General features: G+C 39.3%; 1 protein-coding gene across 1 annotated transcript; it reads right to left on the bottom strand.

The window, feature by feature from the left end:
- Positions 1–4,917: 4,917 nt before the first annotated feature.
- Positions 4,918–23,389, bottom strand: LOC142177970 (uncharacterized). The gene is made up of 8 exons (XM_075247157.1): positions 23,109–23,389; positions 22,552–22,948; positions 21,968–22,413; positions 21,566–21,896; positions 6,389–6,808; positions 6,182–6,324; positions 5,634–6,034; positions 4,918–5,504 (listed from the first exon to the last, which is right to left on the bottom strand). Exons 1-8 carry the CDS (start codon positions 23,387–23,389, stop codon positions 4,918–4,920), a joined length of 3,006 nt encoding a protein of 1,001 aa, XP_075103258.1.
- Positions 23,390–24,355: the final 966 nt, after the last annotated feature.

Below are 24,355 nucleotides of genomic sequence, written 5' to 3'. Positions count from 1 at the left end.
ATTGGCGGCTTCCCTATACCTAATTTAACACATGATGCAAGATTACTATTGGCGGTTCCCAGTTGTCACCTAATTTTTCTATTTAAGAGAAAGCCTTAGTCTTATTAGGGAACTGAAATGTAATATTTTTATTTGTTTGTTATTAATTTTTTTTCTTTATCAATTTAGAGAAAGAAATATTTTTATTATACACATTCTTGTTTCGAAAATACTCCTCATTTAGTGAAAGAAACATGTGTCATAAGATACACTTAGAAAAAACGTTTTCCATTAAAAAAAAACATTTTCCCCCTAAAAGAACTACTAAGTACTACTTTAGAAGGTATATAAGTTGATGGAGGGTGTCGGTGTGTAAAGGGTAATTAAATCAACAACAAATTAAAAAAATAGTTCTTAATTTGCAACTTGTACAACTGCTTATGATCATGTTAGTAGTAAAGAATTGAGGATAAGATCGAGAGAACTTTTCAGCTTATAGACATTTAGAGCTGTTAATATTCTTCTGATTGCGACTTACCATATCATTGGCTAGCTAGGTCATACAAATATTTCATGAATATTCTCTTTTATACTTTTTCTTTAATGAACAACTTGAACTTAATTCAACCTAGCCGGCTAGAACAAGTGGCTATATATATTATTACCTTCAACTAGCTTTTTCGTTGAAAATTTCAAAATTTTACAAGTGCATGTGTAAGAATATACCAAAGCCCGTACAATAAGAAAATAGTTAGTGTTTACAAAAATACTACACAGAAAATGTTGATTAATGAGTTTCATACTGAAAGTAAACGTTGTGCTATTTTTCGTTTCTTTGATGGTTAACCAGTAAGAAACTTGTTGAGAAGATGGTACCAAAGTTCAAATTTGGTGATTAAAATTCTCCAGCCATTAGAGCATGTGGGGTGTGGAATAAATCATAAATCACATTCATTTGGCTGCGAATGAGTTGGAAAATAGGTAGATTATGAGTTACACAAAAGTCAGACTTTGTTATTGTGCCTACTCAAACTTCAAAATCACGCATCTTTTGTGGTCGATATACGGACGACTTTGGGGCTGTAACACTTCCAATTGATTTTAGATGTTAAGTCAAAGTTTTAAACACCAACGTTAGGGTAAAACCTTTTTCGCACCACCAGGTAACATTGAGCTGCTGTAACATGTTACCAATTTTTCCTATTTATAAAATTCAAATGCTGCTTTTCCTCCCTCCCTCTCTCCCTTCAAACCCTCGTCTTCCCCGGTTTCTCAAATTCTATTTTATTATTAGTTTTTGTAGCTTCCATCCTTTAATATTTTTATCTAACAATTCACAATATATATATATATATATATATATATATATATATATATATATATATATATATATATATATATATATATATATATATATAGAGAGAGAGAGAGAGAGAGAGAGAGAGAGAGAAATGTCGTCTCTGAAAATCGTAATTTTAAATAGGTCGCTAATTTGGATGGCCACTTGTTGACATCTTTTGCTGGCGACTACTAAAGCGCCACTAATGTCGCCTCGAAGATTTTATTTCCTATAATGCTCTAATAGTAACAAACCTAAAAGAGAGTTATTGAAGCCAAGTACACTATTATTTAAATTTTTACTTTTATTAGATAAAATATTAGCTGATCGAGATCATTTTATTTTACCTATAATTATTGTAAAAAAATTTCGCTAAGGTTTGGACCAATTTGAACGTGCATCTGTTGATATTGCATTATGTTACTTATTTTTATAGTTGCTTTGTGACAGCTAAGCTCGCCACATAAATAAATAAATATATCACAAAATAGATTTTAGGTAGGTTGTTTCAAAACACATATTGTTTTGGATATGGCTGAACAGTGACAGCAGCATGCAATAAATATTCTAGGAATATCAAAAGCAATAATGTAGCATTCAATATCAACAAACAACAATAAATGACATTTAAGTAAATAGAATGAATGCGTCACCCAAGAAAGGATGGAGTAAGTAGATGTTCTTCTGAATTTTGATAATGATAAATGATAGACAATTATCTCTTGAATATTTGAGTTATTCTCGGATCTAGTGGAAAAGCATAGGCAAGAATCTTAGTGAAAAGGTAATGTTTGTATATTAGCAATGAGATCTGATTCTCTTTCTTAAGTCAAATTGTATTTTTTACAAAATGAATATCACATGCCCGCTATCACAGTATCTTTTTCTATTTATAGGGAACATGCTCTTAAAAACCCTAATAGTACAAGTGCAGAAAATATCCACTAGAATTATCCACTAGAATATTTTCTGTAATATCCTATCTCGAAACTAGCCATTATTACTTCGTCAAAGGTACTCGACCTTGATCTTTGTTGACTCCTCGACTCTGTCCCTTGTTGACTCTTCGATCACAGACTTTGCTATTTCTTGGGCCATTTCGACAAATGACGACTTGGGAATTCTTCCCCTAGTATTATCTTGACTTAAATTGTCATGCTCCGAACCATGGTCTGGGCGTAACACGGCACCCGGCGCCTGACTGCATGTGACCGAGCGAACCAACTGTATGGCTAGATCAATGTGTGGTATAACTATGAGCTAGAGGTAAATATAAAACATGATAATCTACTAAAGAGTCTGACTGAAATATCATAGATGCGGAAAATACTAAAAGGTTTGCAAGTATAAACAAGTAGCCGACAAGGCTAACATATGAAAGCCTGCTAATATCTGACTGACTGGATCATAGTCTATGAAGCCTCTAAAGAACACTGAAAATGCTAACTGTTTACCAGGAGAAGGTCCCCGGTATACCTTATTAACTAAAATATTATAATGGCTAAAACAAAAGAGAGAGATAAGGCCACAAAAGACTGGGGCTCACCAATAGCTGATACGAGATGTCCTAGCAAGTAGAATCGTCAACCTGAAAATCGTTACCTGCATCATGAGATGCAGGCCCCGAGCAAAAGGGATGTCAGTACATTTGAATTGCACTGGTATGTAAAACATATGAAGAAAAGAACTGTAAATACTGAAACTAAAACTGAACTGCTAGTTGATAAACTGATAACTGAACAAGGAAGTAAGGATATGAATGCTCCCTCTTCTGAATGATGAACAACATGTTTAACTAAATATTAAACTGCGGTCTCATGTCCTATATATATATATATATATATGCACAACTGCGGCCTCAGGCCCAAGTATACGTATACATAACTGCGGCATCAGGCCCAAAGATACATAAAACATAAACTGCGGCCTCAGGCCCAAATACAGGTGTTCAACTTTCAAGAATATAAAACTTAGGAACTGAGAATCATGTTGTAGTACATGATACTGAAATAATGAGCCATACTGGGTTACATGATACTGGAATAGTGAATAGGATTAGACTGAGATGGGTACTCATAATAAGTTGATTTGTTATAACTGAAACTCATAGAATATCGAATGATTATGAAACTATTCCATCTAGAGAATAGAAGTTCTACTACTATTTAGGGAACTAAGGCATAGTTACTTTCTGAGGAAACTGGTAATGGTCATAATGAATGGGACGTAGGGAGGATCACAGATATTTCCAAACGTAAAAAGTTAGTCTTACATACCTTAACTTCCTTCCCTTGAGCGTAATACAACGTTTGTCAACCGTCTCAACTTTAATCTACAGCAATACAAAGTCAAAGGGATTCCGTATTAGCTATGATGCTCATGTTTTGGTCACTTAAGTATCCTATCAAACACTTGGTGAGAATAAAGCTTCATAGTCCTTATTAATGGTGTCTCTACACCCAACAACCCATTCTCTTGTTCCTAGATAAATTCTAAAGTCTCAAATGATTATAATCAACATTATTCTTCATCACCCATAAGGTAAACAACACCCTTAACCAATAATCAACACTCAACACCCCAACCCTATAATCGTTCATGCTTTTCTATCAAACCCATCAACTCATATCTCATGAACTAGGGTTTATAATCATTAAGCCAATGCTAGAATCAATTCAAGGGTGAAGACATTACCTTTTTGAGGTTCAAACCCTTTGAATTCGAGTTCTAGGCTTCCTTCTCTCAACAATGATGTCCCAATCGAATATCTAATGATATGGAGGATTTACCCATGTTAGTAAGATGTTGGAAAATTGCAATTAACTTAGAATCACTATTAAAACTTACCTTGGGTGGTTGAGGGACCCTTAAGGAGTTAGATTTTTGAGAGCCTTCCTTTCTAGAGCAAGTTATGTTTTGGGGCTGTGGGGGACCAAATAAGGCTAAAAAAGTGACTTCCCAAGTCGTCCACCGCGTCCCAGTTGGCCCGACCGTAGTAAATCGCTGGGACACTCACCACCGCGGTCGCGGTAAAAACGCGGCAGGACCGCGGTGGTTACATACCATTCTGTAAAATGGACATAACCTTTTGCACAGAGCTCTGTTTGGGCTCCACAATATATAGTTGGAAAGATATTTCAAAGGCCTACAACTTTCATGCTTTGAGTGTTTTCCAATTCCTTACATATGTTCACTAAACCCTACTGGACAACAGACTTTCTGCAAACTTAGTCGATTTTATCAAATCTTATGCACCTCACTTTCCATCTTGATTTTTAAACAATTATTTTCACCTATAATCATCCCGATGGGACTTCACGTGTTCAAAATATATCCTTACTACTCCTTTAACTCATTCTTATACAAATTTTTACGGGGTGTTACATTATCTCCCCCTTGGAATCATTTGTCCTCGAATGATGGTCCTGGCTGTAACTACGACTATCTATGGACATTAAACGGGTGTGATGGAGATATGAGAATACTGAAATATCATGAATACATGTATATCAAACTGGACAAGCATGTGATCACTAAATACTAAGCTGAGTAAATACTGAAGGACATGGAGATTATAATATAAGACCTGAATGGAAAGGTTAATTTCCTTCCACATTTTCCTTTTGCTCTTCAAAGAGATGGGGATATCTGGACTTCATGTCCTCCTCGGCTTCCCATGTAGCCTCTTCAACCTTTTGATTCCTCCAGAGCACTTTTACTGAAGCAATTTCCTTAGTTCTAAGCTTGCGGATTTGACGATCAAGAATAGCCACTGGAATTTCTTCGTAAGACAGGCCATCTTTAACCCCTATAACCTCTGTAGGAACCGCAAATGATGGGTCTCCCATGAGTTTCTTCAACATGGACACATGAAACACTAGGTGTACAACAGCTAGTTCTTGTGGCAATTCTAACTCATAAGCCACCTGTCCGACCCTTCGCAGGATTCTATATGGACCAATATACTGGGGACTAAGTTTCCCCTTCTTCCCAAATCTCATAACGCCTTTCATGGGTGATACTTTCAGAAACACCCAATCATCAACTTGGAACTCTAAGTCTCTACGCCGCATGTCCGAATAGGACTTTTGGCGACTTTGAGCCGTCTTCAAATGCCTTTGTATCAAGTTGACTTTGTCCATAGCCTGATAGACCAAATCGGGTCCTAACAACTCCGCTTCTCCGACTTCGAACCAACCAATTGGTGATCTACACCTTCGCCCATACATAGCTTCGTATGGTGCCATCTTGATACTAGAGTGATAGCTGTTATTATAAGCAAACTCAATGAGAGGTAGATGATCGTCCCAATTACCTTTAAAATCAATAACATACGCCCTTAACATATCCTCAAGAGTCTGAATGGTGCACTCCTCCTGACCATCTGTCTGAGGATGAAAAGTGGTGTTGAGGTTCACCCTTGTTCCCAATCCCTTATGAAAGGATTTCCAAAAGTTTGTTGTGAACTTAGCACCACGATCTGAGATAATGGACAAAGGAGTCCCATGCAATTGGACAATTTCTTTGATATACAACTTGGCATAATCCTTGATCAAATCTGTAGTCTTCACTGGCAAGAAGTGAGCTGACTTGGTAAGTCGGTCTATAATCACCCAAATCGAATCATGCTTCCAGAACGAGCGAGATAGACCTATTATGAAGTCTATGTTTATCATCTCCCATTTCCAAATGGGAATTTCTATATTCTGAGTTAAACTGCCAGGTCTCTAGTGTTCGGCTTTCACTTGCTGACAATTTGGACACTTAGCCACAAAGTCTGCTATATTCTTTTTCATATCGTTCCACTAATAAACCTCCTTAAGATCATGATACATCTTTGTGGAATCTGGGTGAATAGAATACCTGGAATTGTGGGCTTCTGACATAATCCACTCTCTAAGCCCATCTACGTTTGGAACGCATAGTTTGCCTCTGTATCTCAAAGTACCAGCATCTCCCCCTTGTTCAAAAGCCATAGTCTTATGTTTGTGAATTCCTTCCTTCAGCTGCAATAAGTAGGGATCACTGAACTGTTTTTTTTTTTACTTCGGCTACTAAGGAGGATTCAACCCTGTTCTGGAGAACAACACCACCATCTTCGGAGTCCAAAAGTCGAACTCCTAGACTTGCTAAGCGGTGGACTTCTTTCATCATAGTTCGCTTGTCTGCCTCAACATGAGCTAAGCTTCCCATAGAACGTCGACTGAGAGCATCGGCTACAACATTTGCCTTTCTCGGATGATAGAGGATATCAACATCATAATTTTTAAGTAATTCGAGCCACCTCCTTTGACGTAAATTTAATTCTCTTTGCTTGAAGATGTACTGGAGACTCTTGTGATCTGTAAAAATGTCAACATGTACCCCATACAAATAATGGTGCCAGATCTTAAGCACAAACACCACAACTGCTAATTCAAGATCATGAGTCGGATAATTCTTCTCGTGAGCCTTGAGTTGCCTCGACGCGTAGGCTATGACTTTACCATGCTGCATTAATACACACCCAAGACCAACCCCTGAAGCATCACAATAAACAACGAACCCTTTGGTTCCTTCCGGTAGTATCAGGACTGGAGCTGAAGTCAACCTCTTCTTTAACTCCTTAAAACTTTTCTCGCACGCGTCTGATCATTGAAACTTGACTTTCTTCTAAGTTAATCTAGTCAAAGGGGACGAGATAGAAGAAAATCCCTCTACAAAACGCCTATAATAGCCTGCTAAACCCAAGAAACTTCTTATATCGGATACGGAGGTGGGTCTAGGCCAATTCTTCACTGCCTCTATTTTCTAGTCCACCTTCACGCCTTCCCCTGAGATGACATGGCCCAAAAACGCTACTGATTTCAACCAAAATTCACACTTAAATTTTTTTGCATATAGCTTGTGATCCTGCAGTGTCTGCAACACAATTCTGAGATGTTCTGCATGGTCAGTCTCGCTACGAGAATAAATCAAGATGTCATCAATAAACACGATAACAAACAAATCAAGATAAGGCTTAAAGACCCTATTCATAAGGTCCATGAAAGCTGATGGTGCATTCGTTAAACCGAATGACATTACCAAAAATTCGAAATACCCATATCGAGTCCTACAAGCTGTTTTTGGAATATCAACTTCCTTAACCTTCAACTGATGGTATCCCGATCTGAGGTCAATCTTGGAATAACACTAGACACCCTGAAGTTGATCAAATAAATCATCTATTCTGGGAAGAGGGTGTAAGCACGTGATTTTTGACCCTCCCCGAGGATTTTCACATTTTTTTAGCATAAATATGTAATTGGGTCTACTATAGTCATTTTAGCTATTTTACTTTATTTCGTTGCAAAAAGAAAAAAATCACAAAAATACATATATAAATTTTAGTTTATGTATTTCTCATAAACTTGAAAAAATACGAAAATTGTACTTTATATAAATTCGAAAATTACAAAAATATAGTTCTATTAATGTTTGCAGTCATTATAATTTTGAAAAAATACAAAAAAATATATTACTTCATATTTTGTCTTTACATATAAAAACGAAAATTACAAAAATAGTTTTATTAATATTTTGTAGCTATTTTAAATCTTGAAAAAATATTTTAAAAAAAAAGAGATATAGTGTTGTTTAAATACTTCTTATTTTTGGTAGTTGTTTTGCTTACATTTGGCTAGTTAAGCAACGTTTCCTATTTCTCGAGTCCGGGCAAAAGAATAATATTCGGGTTCAAACTACCCGGTTCTAGGCTTAATTCCAGACCTAGCCCATAATAAACCGAGTCCGGGACACATGGGGAACCCCACCACGCGTGGGGGACACAAATCTCGAACCCCACCACGCGTGGGCTCATTTCCCTGGGCAAAGCCATGTCAAATACACGGACAAACATTTTTGAAGGGGGGATTTTTGAATTTTGGGGTTACTGTGCATCTTCTTCTTTCTCTTTGAAAGAAGAATCAAAGAAAAAACCCTACTGTCCCACGAAAAACCAGCAAAACCACCCAAACACCCACCTCCTTTCACCGTCGTCACTGTTCGCCATCGTCTTCCCCGGTCGCAGCCCCACTCCCCCGACGCCATAAACACCACCTCCATCAACGCTTGAACCACCGGCAGTCCACCACTGCTGCCTCACGTTCTTCACCACCAAACGACCACCCTCCTCCTCCTAGCTCCATCACCTCATCGCCAAATACCTACCCAGACCACCACCAAACCCTGCCTCCATCCAAACCAGTCCAAGGAAAACCCTAGCGAACGACCACACCATCTCTTCCAGTAGCCCCACAAACCCGTCGACCTACTGTCACAACCAAACAGGCTCGTCACCTTCCCCAGCACCCCTACACCCTACTGTCCAAACCAACTTCACAACCAGCAACCCCCGTCAGCAGTCTCCTTCCCGTCATAGCCTCGCCAGTCGACAACCAAACAGCCCGTCGCACGCTCCACCGTGAACCACCGTAGTTGCTCCTTCCTCAAGCCAAACGACCCACCACCACTGCTTCAGTTGTTCTGTCCAAAACACGACAACCAATCAGCCATGTTATCGCTGTTCTTTCACTGTCGTCGTGCAGTCCGTTAAGGTCATCTTTGTTCGTCGAGGTCCGGCGCGTCTAGTTTGTTCGTTGAAGTCGATGTTGAGGTTTGGTCCATGGCCCTATGCATTTCTGTTTATTCAGGTTAGTAAACCTCGATGTATTGGATAAAGAAATTTTACGTTCAATGTTCGAAGATGCAATATATCAATTGATATGATAATTTTCTGCTTATGTTTCACCGTATGCATTTTAGTTCATTTTTGTGTTATGTTATTATTGTGTACTTGATGTCATTTGATTTAGTTGTATTAGTAGTCCTAAGACACAGTTTGACGTTGATTCGCTCGTCCCTTCATTGTCTTAGTTTATTTGGACAAAATTAGTATTAGTACCTGTTGTTACTACGCCCGAAACACTCATTCGCTTAACTTCTTTTATTAAATCCAACAAGTTATGAGATTTTAGTTGTAAAGAAGCTGTAAGGTTTAGTATGGTTAAAGGCATAAAAACGGCATCCTTTAAAAATAAAAATAAATAAATAAATAAAAAATGAGACGAGCCTCTCCAAATAAAAGAGACAAATTGCGGGACCCTCACAAAATATATGTATTAAGTACTTAGATTCCGGGACGGGCCGTTTAGCAAATTTCACGGCCCTACAAAAAAAAGTAATAACAATGCGCTAGTTGCTTTAGGCGCGCCTTTAATAATGTTATCTCCCTAAACTCGGGTGCACATTTATGTGACCCAACTCCAAATCTCAACGAAATCGAAATGTGTCTCTAATCACGGGTACATTGATTGTAACGTGGTTCGAGATGCATGTCCATGAAGTTGCAAATTCCTTTTAAAAAATAAGAATGGGATGAGCCTCGCCGAATAAAAACACAAATTGCGGGGCCCTCAGTAAATACTGGTTTAAAATTACTTAGAATTCAGGAGGGTCGTTTAGCGAATTTCATGGCCTCCGCAAAATAATAACGCGATAGTCTCTTTAGGCGCGTGTTTAATAATTTACTTTCTTAAGCTCGGGTGTGCATTTCATGCGACCCAAATCCAAATCTCAAAACATCAAATAAAATGCGTTCCGGATTGTGGGTGCATTTCATGTGACGCAGTCCAAAGACGTGTTTTAAGCGATGTTCACATTCTTGTAAAAATAATAATAATAAAGCGGTTAAAAATTAAAATTTGCACATAAGTTCATATTCGTATAAAATCAGATAATCAAGCCAAATATAACAGTTGAGCGACCGTGCTAGAACCACGGAACTCGGGAATGCCTAACACCTTCTCCCGGGTTAACAGAATTCCTTATCCGGATTTCTAGTACGCAGACTGTAATATGGAGTCATTCATTTCCTCGATTCGGGATTAAAATTGGTGACTTGGGACACCCTAAATCTCCCAAGTGGCGACTCTGAAATAAATAAACCAATCCCGTTTCGATTGTCCTTTAATTGGAAGAAACTCCCTTGCGCCCTCTCGGGTGCGGAAAAAGGAGGTGTGACAGCTCTGGCGACTCTGCTGGGGACTTAGTGACCCAGAACCACTAGTTCAGGGTTAAGAATTCGAGCTTAGAATAATTGTTATTATTTGGCTTTATTTATTATCTTATTTTTACATGATATATGCTTAATGTGCTAAATGATGCTTTTACCGCTTTAATATTATCTGAATTGTGTATATAAAACTGCTACGAAACCCTTCTTTATGAGTCTTCTGAATTTATGGTGTACACGTGCGCGTGACCCACCTTTCTGTTAAAGTCATACCAAATAAGACGAAGTTGGGGCAAGTAACTAGGCCGGGTAGACTTTCGTGCTCCCGGTACGTTGCCCCCACTTCAGCTCAAACTGTCCGTTTGGGTAAGCCAGGTTTAGAACAATATGCCTCAGGTTTTTACCTAGAATAACTCAACTTCATGCCGGATCCCTAGTAAAAGCGTTTATTTGCATCATGTGCATTTGACTTAGGGGACTCAACACAGGGGTTGGGTCCGTCTAGGACAAGCAACCTGAAAATAATAGACCATCTTTCGGCATCCTATGTGCTACATGTTGTTTTTAGTCAAGGGCGAATGGTCATTTGGTCATTTCCAGCATGGTGTTATTTTAATCAAAGCATGGGGAACATTTGTGGAATCCAAGAAGCCTTGGAATTCCCTATGTCCCCCACGCTTCATTTTTGGGAAAAACACCTAGGGAACATTTGTGGAATCCAAGAAGTCTTGGAATTCCTATGTCCCCCATGCTTCATTTTTGGGAAAAGCACATGGGGAACATTTGCGGAATCCAGGAAGTCTTAAAATTCCCTATGTCCCCCATGCCACATTTTTGAAAATATAATAAATATAAAAAATAAAATATATATGAAAAAAAAAGAGCATGAGAATTCAAAAGATTGTGTATGTTTTCATCATCATCCACAAATTAGAAAATAGTGGAAAAGAGGAGAAAATAACAGTGTAGAGATATAACTACTTATTGTTAGAAAAAAAAAACAAATGTCCAAGTAGTGTCGAAACTCTGCCGAAATTTTGAGAAAATAAAAAAAATGTGTTAGTTTGTTTTATTAAAGCAAAGGAAAAGTAGAAAAAATAATCATTGTTTTGTCTTATTTTTTTTCTTTTTTTTTTAAAAAAAAACATTAATAGAAAAGAAAATAGTTTGTCTTGCCATAAAAATGAAAAAAAGAGTCTTGTTTTTAAAATATGTGTTATTTATTTGTTTATGAAAATGACAAAATTAAAATAATCCAAAAATATTTTCTCCATTATTGACTTCTTTAGGAAGTCTTTCTAATTGTTTTCAAAAAAAATAATATAATATAAAAAAAAAATAAACAAATCCGAAAATATTTTGATTCTTTTTTCAAAATTGAAAAGAAAATTCAAAATTCAAAAAAAAAAACATTTTGAGAAGCATTTCTTTTATTAAAAGCAAAATTCCGAAAAATATTTTCTTCGTCTTCTTTAGAATAAAGAAAAAAAAAGAGCAAATGAAAATTCAAAAATATATCTTAGAAGTGTTTCTTTTAAAAAGAAATCAATCAAAAAAATACTTCCTTTCTTCTTTTAAAGTAGTTCTTTTGCCCGAACTACGCGGGTTTGATTCTCACCGGATGTGAGATACGTAGGCAACCCTCATCGGGTCCAACCCCACCTTTTGCTAAAAAGCCAAAAAAAAAACAAATAAATAATAATAAAATAAAAATATATATATGTCAAATTTTAATTTTGTCATAAAGAAGTCGGGTGACGCTGTTTTATCAAGACATAGCCGAATGTTCCCGAAAGGGACGCCGGAAGGCTGACTTTGCATAAACAGCCACTTTTTGGGTCATGTTTTGGATTTGGTCCAATTGGCCCACACAGCCTTAAAAATCTTCGTCCCCGAGACGTTGAAAGGTCGTGCTTGCAATATGGAGTTTTCTAATTTGAAAAAATGATAAAAAGAGTCATAAATAAGTCAGGTGATGTTGTTTTGCCATAAATAGCCGAATGTTCCCGAAAGGGACGCCGGAAGGCTGACTTTGCATAAATAGCCACCTTCGAGTCATGTTTAGGATTTTTGGTCTAGTTGACCCACACAGCCTTATAAATCTTCGTCCCCGAGGCGCTGAAGGGCCGTGTTTGCAATACCAGGTTTTTATTATAATTTGAAAAGAAAAACAAAAAAAAATAACTAGTCAACAGTCAGGTGAATACCGTTCAATTTTGTCATAATAAGCCGAGCCAGCTTCGGCCGCGTCTTAAACCGTTCTTGCCGAAATAGCCTTAGAGTATCTTTCAGTTGTCGAAAGGTTATTTTCGTAAAAGAATGGACAAATTTGTAAAGTGTCATAAAATAATCCTCCCCGGCCTCAAAATTTATATGAAATTTGGAAGGGGCCACATTTGCAAAAATAACCGTCTGGTTGCATTTGGCAAACGGGGAAAGGAACTGGCCGTTTCGTTTTTGAGTTTGTAATTTTTGATTAGAGTATGCGAATTATTTTGATTTTCGAGTCCGTTTGTTGTCTCTTGCAAAAGTCTGTTAGTTAGTTTTTAAACTTTTGCAATCAAGTTTGTTTTAATTTGAAAGTTGGAAATTCCAAAAAAAAATGTGTGTTTATTATTGTTTATCTTTTATTGGTCCGAACTACGCAAAGTCTGATTCATGCGGGATCATGATACGTAGGCAATCTCCATAAGATTCGACCACAACAAAAGAAGAGCAGAAAAAAAAGAAATGAAAAAAGAGGATGAAAAAAAAGAAGGAAAAAGGGGAAAAAGAAAAAAAATGAAAAAAAAAACGAAGAGAAAAGGAAAAAATCGAAAAAAAGAATAAAAAAAGATGTTAATAATGGGGACCGACTAAGTCCATTCTAACCTGTTTGTTTTGAAGATGTTGTTAAGGTGGTTGGTTTGTGGTAAGCCGGACAATGACACCCAGAATCCTTCACTGGCATCTCATGATACACACTCTGCGGGGATTGGGCCTGATAGCAGAAGCACTCAAATCCTATCGGGAACTTGTTGACGGAGGTTGACGATACTGAAGCTGGCAATGGTCTTCACAATACTAATGCAAAGCTCAGTGGCTAAGATGCCAGTTTTGATAAAGTGGGAGGACGCTCCGTTCCTTGGTTAGCAAGAGAGAAGCTTGTGGTGGCTTATTTTGTTGTCATTTCTGTTGTTCGGATTATTAAGGTTGTAATTGGGATTTTGTCATGTGTCAAACCTTCTTATCTTTCCATTTTGTCATAGCAGTTTGTTTAAATTTTGTCCAGTTTGTGTTAGGATTTTATTCTGGTTGTTTTGTTTGTTTTATTATTCAAACCATTTCGCCGGTAGTCTAATACAAAGTCGGTCTTTTGTTAGTTCCAGTCGTCTTTTGTTTAGTCCTTTTATCATTTCATTCAATGCCGATTCTAGGGACATGACATGCGCACACACTTTGGGCCTAGTCTTTAAAGTTAATCATAAAACCCTGGAAAGACGATCAGACCATTTAAAGAAAATAAGGACGGTTTGAGATTTTCAGAGCTCGAGTCATGTGGAACTGAGGCAAGTTAAGCACAAAGAAAACCGTTAAAAGCAAGATTCGCCAAATTGGCATGAGGGTCGGTCATGATAATGAGAGTGTCGCCCAACGGTGCTTTAGAAATGACAAAGAAAAAAGCAAATGTTTAACATAATTGTCAAGTCCAGCACCATCGGAAGAGACTATAAATCTATCGTTTAATTGTGTTGTTTGCACTTGGCATGTTTTAAAGACTGGAATGGCGAAGGCATTTTGTTCTGCTACCTAAACACTTTATCCTTTGCTACCCCTTTTGAGCCTTATTTATTTTTTCTTTCATACCCCTCGTTCGGAATCAGTAGCAACGACTAGAAGATGCGAACATGGAAGATAAAAAAAAGAAGAGAGAATAGCAAAACAACAAAAAACAAGCAAGAAAAAAAAAGCAAAAGAAAAAAGAAAAGAAAGATAAGAAATGAGTGAAAAGAAAGTCACAATGAAAACAGAGGAATTGGGAACTACGTTTGACCTGATTCCTCAAAGAGGATACGTAGGCGCTTCACGGCTCGGTCATAGTTTTGAAAAATGAAAAAAAATCAATTAAAATATCCCCAAGCAAGAAACTGGGGCAAGAGTTGCGTTTGTTGTAAATAAATCTAATTCCGAAGGTTGTAACTAATAACCCAAAAATTAGTGTATTTTTGAGCCTTTTATACCCTTTCTTTCTAGCCTATCCAAAACCCACATTACGGTCCAAAGAAAGACCTTCTGATCAGTCTTTAAAAAATGCCAAGTCAGACAAATGAAGAGTCTTACCGGCGAACATAGCATTCTGTTCCACAGCAGAAAGGACTCTAATCTCCAACAGAAAGAGTCATACCAGCAACACTCCAAATCCCCAGCTGGAGAGAAATATAAAACGAGAGAGTCTTAGTGGTGAAAATCTTCACAAGCACCATAAGGCGATGAAAGTTGAGAGAAGAACCAAAAATGAGAGAGACTTGATGGTGAAAACCCTTCGGGCACTACAAGTCGAATAAGGTTGAGAATCAGATGGGGAATCGCCAATTGAAGATCTTGAAAGATGATTGACGGTAGAGGATAGGCCACATACGCATGTCATGGCCATTAGAGTCGGTATCTGCGTTTGATAGGTTTTTTTTTATATATAGTTTCTTTTGTTAAAAGGTCATCTTGTTCCTTTTGTCCTTTTATTCTGTTCCCTTTTATCTTTTTTCCTGTCATAGAAAAATCCCCAATAGAGTCTGTTTGGTCCGAACAAGTGTGAATTGACTTCAAAATAGGCCATCAGCTTTCCAAAATGAGATCTGACTAGTACATCCCAGTGGTATAGTCAGCAGGGAACAAACGCGAGGCCAGTGTCAAAAAGATATCCCCAGCAAAAAGGAATTGACAGAAGGATTGACAAGTGTCAAGAGGGGTACCCTTGCCAAAATCAAAGGTTATAAACCTCAAGGCCAAAACCCGTGGGCAAATCAAGGAGAGCAATGAGCATGATTTGGGAAATTTATACTAGACTAAAAGGTCGGGGAAATGCCAGTTTCCGAGCTATGTCACAAAAGAAGAGGGATATCCCCAGCAGGAAGGAATATCCCCAGCACATAATATCATCCCCAACAAGTTGTGGAGCACAGAGCAAGGAAGAGAGAAAGGGAAAGCCATCCCAATAGGAGTATCACAACCAACCACCGCGTTTTAAACTAACAAAATTTTGTTTGATTTGAAGCAGGTAACAGAAATGGCATTGATGCCAGAACCACATGCCACAAGGGATATTATCAAACTGGGGCAGAAAATTTTCCTTCCATTTAGAAAAATTTTCTGGAAGTCAGGTACCCCCAACTGATAACATTTTATCCCCCAGCAGGTAAGTAAATAATCCCCAGCAAGTGTTGAGGTAAGACATTTTCAAGCCTTAAGGATATTTTGGGTTCATCCGCCCTCGAATAGGATATTTTGGGTTCATCCGCCCTCGAATAGGATATTTTGGGTTCATCCGCCCTCGAATAGGATATTTTGGGTTCATCCGCCCTCGAATAAGATATTTTGGGTTCATCCGCCCTCGAATAGGACATTTTGGGTTCATCCGCCCTCGAATAGGATATTTTGGGTTCATCCGCCCTCGAATAGGATATTTTGGGTTCATCCGCCCTCGAATAGGATATTTTGGGTTCATCCGCCCTCGAATAGGATATTTTGGGTTCATCCGCCCTCGAATAGGATTCTATTTTTAAAGTTGTTGTCTATACCAGGCGCCCACCTGTATAACGAGAGGAATACTTTCAGTCTTTAAAATTCTTACCAGGCGCCCACCTGTATAACGAGAGGAATACTTTCAGTCTTTAAATTTCATACCAGGCGCCCACCTGTATAACGAGAGGAATACGTTTCAGTCTTTAAATTTCATACCAGGCGCCCACCAGTATAATGCGGGAATACATTTAAGTTCTATGTCGCCCACCAGTATAATGCGGGAATACATTTAAGTTCTATGTCGCCCACCAGTATAATGCGGGAATACATTTAAGTTCTAGGTCGCCCACCAGTATAATGCGGGAATACATTTAAGTTCTAGGTCGCCCACCAGTATAATGCGGGAATACATTTAAGTTCTAGGTCGCCCACCAGTATAATGCGGGAATACATTTAAGTTCTAAGTCGCCCACCAGTATAATGCGGGAATACATTTAAGTTCTAGGTCGCCCACCAGTATAATGCGGGAATACATTTAAGTTCTAGGTCGCCCACCAGTATAATGCGGGAATACATTTAAGTTCTAGGTCGCCCACCAGTATAATGCGGGAATACATTTAAGTTCTAGGTCGCCCACCAATATAATGCGGGAATACATTTAAGTTCTAGGTCGCCCACCAGTATAATGCGGGAATACATTTAAGTTCTAGGTCGCCCACCAGTATAATGCGGGAATACTTTTAAGTTCTAGGTCGCCCACCAGTATAATGCGGGAATACATTTAAGTTCTAGGTCGCCCACCAGTATAATGCGGGAATACATTTAAGTTCTAGGTCGCCCACCAGTATAATGCGGGAATACATTTAAGTTCTAGGTTGCCCACCAGTATAATGCGGGAATACATTTAAGTTCTAGGTCGCCCACCAGTATAATGCGGGAATACATTTAAGTTCTAGGTCGCCCACCAGTATAATGCGGGAATACATTTAAGTTCTAGGTCGCCCACCAGTATAATCCGAGAATATTTTTAAGTTCTAGGTCGCCCACCAGTATAATGCGGGAAGACAGTTGTTTGAGTCATTGAGGTTTTATTTTAGCAGACGCATTTGCTAACAAAAGTTTTTGTTTTACTCGTAGAAGATGCACGTCCTGGCCTAGTCTTTAGTTTACTCATCATTGCATCAGTAGTATAAATGAGTTACAATTTTGCTAACGACTCACGAATCTTCCCAGCACAAACTGGGTTAGGAAATTTTGTTTGTTTTGTTTGTTTTGGTTGTCAGGGACCCGCCTGTAGAACGGAGGTTGTTGTATGCCAAAGAAAAAAAGAAATCAGGCGTCCACCTGGAGAACAAGGACAAAGAAAAGAAGTAATCAGGCGTCCACCTGGAGAACAAGGACAAAGAAAAGAAGTAATTAGGCGTCCACCTGGAGAACAAGGACAAATAAAAGAAGTAATCAGGCGTCCACCTGGAGAATAAAGACAAAGAAAAATAGAAATCAGGCGTCCACCTGGAGAACAAGGACAAAGAAAAGAAGTAATCAGGCGTCCACCTGGAGAAAAAGGACAAAGAAAAGAAGAAATCAGGCGTCCACCTGGAGAACAAGGACAAAGAAAAATAGAAATCAGGCGTCCACCTGGAGAACAAGGACAAAGAAAAGAAATAATCAGGCGTCCACCTGGAGAACAAGGACAAAGAAAAGAAGAAATCAGGCGTCCACCTGGAGAACAAGGACAAAGAAAAATAGAAATCAGGCGTCCACCTGGAGAACAAGGACAAAGAAAAGAAGTAATCAGGCATCCACCTGGAGAATAAGGACAAAGGAAGGAAGAAATCAAGCGTCCACATGGAGAACAAGGATAAAAGAAATAGAAATCAGGCACTCACCTGGAGAATAAGGGAATACAATTGAAGTATTGAAGTCAAAAGCCCGCTCATATGAGAAAGGAGCACACTTAGAATCAATAAAGCAGAGGAATACAACAGGAATCCCCAGCAGGAAGCAATAAAAATCCCCAGCATTCACAAAAGGCTGGTAAAAAAAACAACAAGAAAAAAGAGAAAAAATGAATGATGAATCCAAAGCACGGAAGTGGAGAACAGAGGTGGTCTGCTCAAGAACTAGCGCCTACAACTAACAAGTATCAAGGTTCAAATCCAAAGTCTGTATGAAGCACCATTCAAGACTCAAGATCAAGTTTCAGAAGACTTAGAGATAGGAATCCTTTTAACTAGTAGCTGATAGGTTTAGTTAATCTTTTCAGTTATCATTTTTGATGTAATGACAGGACCGCGGACCGGAACCTCAACGGAACGGCACCTCGATCGGCTCTTCACCTCGGTACACTCTACCATCTCTCTCATTTACGAACTACACGTGGCCTGATTCCTGTATAACCAAGGATATGTAGGCAGCTCAGATACCAGGGCTCGGTCACATTCCTTTCCTTTCCGTAGTGTAGTCCCCTCCAAATAATGGTCGGGTCAAAAATACGTCTAGTCTTTGTCGGAAAACTCTTCGTGTTTTCAGTCAAAGAGGGGCAGCTGTAAGCACGTGATTTTTGACCCTCCCCGAGGATTTTCACTTTTTTTTAGCATAAATATGTAATTGGGTCTAATATAGCCATTTTAGCTATTTTTACTTTATTTCGTTGCAAAAAGAAAAAAATCACAAAAATACATATATAAATTTTAGTTTATGTATTTCTCATAAACTTGAAAAAATACGAAAATTGTACTTTATTTTGGTACTTTATATAAATTCGAAAATTACAAAAATATAGTTCTATTAATGTTTGCAGTCATTATAATTTTGAAAAAATACAAAAAAATATATTACTTCATATTTTGTCTTTACATATAAAAACGAAAATTACAAAAATAGTTTTATTAATATTTTGTAGCTATTTTAAATCTTGAAAAAATATTTAAAAAAAAGAAAGAGATATAGTGTTGTTTAAATACTAGTCTTATTTTGGTAGTTGTTTTGCTTACATATGGCTAGTTAAGCAACGTTTCCTATTTCTCGAGTCCGGGCAAAAGAATAATATTCGGGTTCAAACTACCTGGTTCTAGACCTAATTCCAGACCTAGCCCATAATAAACCGAGTCCGGGACACATGGGGAACCCCACCACGCGTGGGGGACACAAATCTCGAACCCCACCATGCGTGGGCTCATTTCCCTGGGCAAAGCCATGTCAAATACACGGACAAACATTTTTGAAGGGGGGATTTTTGAATTTTGGGGTTATTGTGCATCTTCTTCTTTCTCTTTGAAAGAAGAAGCAAAGAAAAAACCCTACTGTCCCACGAAAAACTAGCAAAACCACCCAAACACTCACCTCCTTTCACCGTCGTCACTGTTCGCCATCGTCTTCCCCGGTCGCAGCCCCACTCCCCCGACGCCATAAACACCACCTCCATCAACGCCTGAACCACCGGCAGTCCACCACTGCTGCCTCACGTTCTTCACCACCAAACGACCACCCTCCTCCTCCTAGCTCCATCACCTCATCGCCAAACACCTACCCAGACCACCACCAAACCCTGCCTCCATCCAAACCAGTCCAAGGAAAACCCTAGCGAACGACCACACCATCCCTTCCGGCAGCCCCACAAACCCGTCGACCTACTGTCACAACCAAACAGGCCCGTCACCTTCCCCAGCACCCCTACACCCTACTGTCCAAACCAACGTCACAACCAGCAACCCCCGTCAGCAGTCTCCTTCCCGTCATAGCCTCGCCAGTCGACAACCAAACAACCCGTTGCACGCTCCACCGTGAACCACCGTAGTTGCTCCTTCCTCAAGCTAAACGACCCACCACCACTGCTTCAGTTGTTCTGTCCAAAACACGACAACCAATCAGCCATGTTATCGCTGTTCTTTCACTGTCGTCGTGCAGTCCGTTGAGGTCGTCTTTGTACGTCGAGGTCTGGCGCGTCTAGTTTGTTCGTTGAAGTCGATGTTGAGGTTTGGTCCATGGCCCTATGCATTTCTGTTTATTCAGGTTAGTAAACCTCGATGTATTGGATAAAGAAATTTTACGTTCAATGTTCGAAGATGCAATATATCAATTGATATGATAATTTTCTGCTTATGTTTCACCGTATGCATTTTAGTTCATTTTTGTGTTATGTTATTATTGTTTACTTGATGTCATTTGATTTAGTTGTATTAGTAGTCCTAAGACACAGTTTGACATTGATTCGCTCGTCCCTTCATTGTCTTAGTTTATTTGGACAAAATTAGTATTAGTACCTGTTGTTACTACGCCCGAAACACTCATTCGCTTAACTTCTTTTATTAAATCCAACAAGTTATGAGATTTTAGTTGTAAAGAAGCTGTAAGGTTTAGTATGGTTAAAGGCATAAAAACGGCATCCTTTAAAAATAAAAATAAATAAATAAATAAAAAATGAGACGAGCCTCGCCAAATAAAAGAGACAAATTGCGGGACCCTCACAAAATATATGTATTAAGTACTTAGATTCCGGGACGGGCCGTTTAGCAAATTTCACGGCCCTACAAAAAAAAAGTAATAATAATGCGCTAGTTGCTTTAGGCGTGCCTTTAATAATGTTATCTCCCTAAACTCGGGTGCACATTTATGTGACCCAAATCCAAATCTCAACGAAATCGAAATGTGTCTCTAATCACGGGTACATTGATTGTAACGTGGTTCGAGATGCATGTCCATGACGTTGCAAATTCCTTTTAAAAAATAAGAATGGGATGAGCCTCGCCGAATAAAAATACAAATTGCGGGGCCCTCAGTAAATACTGGTTTAAAATTACTTAGAATTCAGGAGGGTCGTTTAGCGAATTTCATGGCCTCCGCAAAATAATACGATAGTCTCTTTAGGCGCGTGTTTAATAATTTACTTTCTTAAGCTCGGGTGTGCATTTCATGCGACCCAAATCCAAATCTCAAAACATCAAATAAAATGCGTTCCGGATTGTGGGTGCATTTCATGTGACGCAGTCCAAAGACGTGTTTTAAGCGATGTTCACATTCTTGTAAAAATAATAATAATAAAGCGGTTAAAAATTAAAATTTGCACATAAGTTCATATTCGTATAAAATCAGATAATCAAGCCAAATATAACAGTTGAGCGACCGTGCTAGAACCACGGAACTCGGGAATGCCTAACACCTTCTCCCGGGTTAACAGAATTCCTTATCCGAATTTCTGGTACGCAGACTGTAATATGGAGTCATTCATTTCCTCGATTCGGGATTAAAATTGGTGACTTGGGACACCCTAAATCTCCCAAGTGGCGACTCTGAAATAAATAAACCAATCCCGTTTCGATTGTCCTTTAATTGGAAGAAACTCCCTTGCACCCTCTCGGGTGCGGAAAAAGGAGGTGTGACAGAGGGTACTTGTTCTTGATGGTGAATTTATTCAACTGATGATAGTCAATGCACATACGCAAAGACCCATCCTTCTTTCGGACAAACAAGACCGGTGCGCCCCAAGGTGAGACACTTGGCCTTATAAATCCCTCATCTAGGAGATCTTTCAACTGGACTTTTAACTCTTTCAACTCTGCTAGAGCCATTCTGTAAGGCGGAATAGATATCAGCTTAGTTCCTAGAAGTAGATCAATTCCAAAGTCAATCTCTCTATCGGGAGGGACTTCAGGGAGATCTTCGGGAAGCACTTCTGGATACTCATTTACAATTGGTACCGACTGGAAAGTGGGGATATGAGCATCTGCATCCTTAACTCGAACCACGTGATAGATATATCCCTTGGAGATCATCTTTCTGGCTTTAAGATAGGAAATAAACCTACCCCACCCTTCCATTCTAAGACTGGTTCACCAGGAAATTCAAAACTTACTATTTTGGTTCTACAACCCATTGTGGCATAACAGGACTCTAACCAATCCATGCCCATGATTACATCAAAGTCTACCATCTCCAATTCTACTAAGTCTGCTGCAGTAAGATGATGATGCACTTTGACTGGACATCCCCTATAGATACACCTTGCTATAATTGATTCTCCAACTGGAGTGGATACTTCAAAGGGTTCACACAACTTTTTTGGTTCTATCCCAAATTTCTTTGCAACATATGGGATTACATAAGATAGGGTGGACCCCGAATCTGTAAGAGCATAGACATCAAAAGTGAATATTGTTAGCATACCCGTGATAACATCTCCACGAGCCTTTGTATCCTGATGGTCTGCCAGTGCATACAAGCGGTTTCGACCACCGCCTGCATTATTAGACTTTGCTGTATCGCGCCCTTGTTGGGCTTGAGAGTTATGATGGGCTGCTGAATTAGTGGACTGAGCTGCATTGCCTCTATTGTTCTGCTTTGCCTATGGACAATCCATCAAGAAGTGACCCTGCTGACCACACCCAAAGCAACCATTTGTGCCCAAATGACACAACCTTAGGTTCCTCTTACCACACGTGTTGCAAATAGGGTAACCAGGGACTCTGTAGCCCACACTAGCCTGTGACTGTGAGTCTGCTGTTCTGAAATTCTGGTTTTTCTTGTTAAACTTTGACCTTTGAACCGGTGCACTAGCTGAAGATGGAACAGGTCCTGATTTTGATTTCTTGAAAAACTGGCGATTGCCTCCTGTTTGAGATCCCCCATGGTTGAAATTTCCTGCAGACTTAACTCTCTTGTTGAATTCCCTCTCCTTCTCTCTCCATAGCCGTTCTTCTTCCTTCAACCTGTCTTCGTTCCCTTGAACAAAGGCAACCATCTTAGTGATGGTCATGTCATTATTTTGAGCAGCTATATTAGCATCAACAAACAAATCATCCGAAATCCCCAACATAAACCGCCTAACTCTGGCCCTCATATCACGTACCATTTCCGGAGCATACTTGGCCAGAGACGAACTTAAGGTAGTACTCAGTCACACTCATATCATTCTGTTTGAGTCTCTCAAACTCTAAAGCCTTAGCTTCCAAGACCTCAATAGGTAGAAAGTGCTCAAGGAACACATCTGCAAACTCCTTCCAAGTCGCAGGATCCGCATCCTCCCCTCGGGACTCTTACCAGGTTTCATACCAAGCGTTGGCTACATCCTTTAGCTGGTACGCAACAAGCTCTGTTGCCTCAGTGTCCGTAGCATTGATCACTCGAAATATCTTCTGAACCTCATCAATGAAGTTTTGCGGATCCTTATCCTTTTTGGACCCTGTGAAGACGGGAGGTTTCATGTTGAGGAATTCACTAGACCTGGAACTACCCGTACCATGAACATCACTTGTTCCCTGCCTTTGAGCTTGAGTAGCAACAATCTGGGTGAGCAACTGGATAGCTCCCCTAACATCCATGTCTGAAGCACTAGTCTCTGAGCCCGGTGCAACCCCTAGGCCGGAGTGTCCTCCTGAGCAACGTTAGTTGTGGCCTCCTGGCTAGCAGCTGAGGCCCTCCTGGTGTACTTTCTTTTTGCAGGCATTCTTCTGAAATACGCAATTCGCATGGGTTAGAAAGATTCCTGAAAGCATAGCTCTAACTACACGATCTAGAGTGTGAAAGAAATGGAACAATCCTAGATATCTTGGTGGTCAACTATTTACATGTGTGGCGCGCACACACACATAAAAAGACCCCACTGGACACGGCTTCATAGACTCCCTAGGACTCTTGAACCTAGGGCTCTGATACCAAGCTTTGTCACGCCCCGAACCATGGTCTGGGCGTAACACGACATTCGGTGACTGACTGTATGTGACAGAGCGAGCCAACTGTATGGCTGGATCAACGTGTGATATAACTATGAGCTAGAGGTAAATATAAAACATGATAATCTACTAAAGAGTCTGACTGAAATATCATAGATGCGGAAAATACTAAAAGGTCTGCAAGTATAAACAAGTAGCTGACAAGGCTAACACATGAAAGCCTGCTAATATCTGACTGACTGGGTCATAGTCTACGATGCCTCTAAAGAACACTGAAAATGCTAACTGTTTACCGGGACAAGGTCCCCGGTATACCTTATTAACTGAAATACTATAATGACTAAAACAAAAGAGAGATAAGGCCCCGAAAGACTGGGGCTCACCAATAGCTGATACGAGATGTCCTAGCAAGTAGAATCGTCAACCTGAAAATCGTTACCTGCATCGCGAGATGCAGGCCCCGGGCAAAAGGGACGTCAGTACATTTGAATTGCACTGGTATGTAAAACAATTGAAGAAAAAAACTGTAAATACTGAAACTAGAACTGAACTGCTAGCTGATAAACTGATAACTGAACAAGGAAGTAAGGATATGAATACTCCCTCTTCTGAATG

This window comes from Nicotiana tabacum, chromosome 3 (genome assembly GCF_000715075.1).
Source record: "Nicotiana tabacum cultivar K326 chromosome 3, ASM71507v2, whole genome shotgun sequence".
NCBI classification, from domain to species: Eukaryota; Viridiplantae; Streptophyta; class Magnoliopsida; order Solanales; family Solanaceae; genus Nicotiana; species Nicotiana tabacum.
The sequence above is the reverse complement of the archived record's forward strand: the minus strand, read 5'-3'. Positions and strand labels throughout refer to the sequence as shown.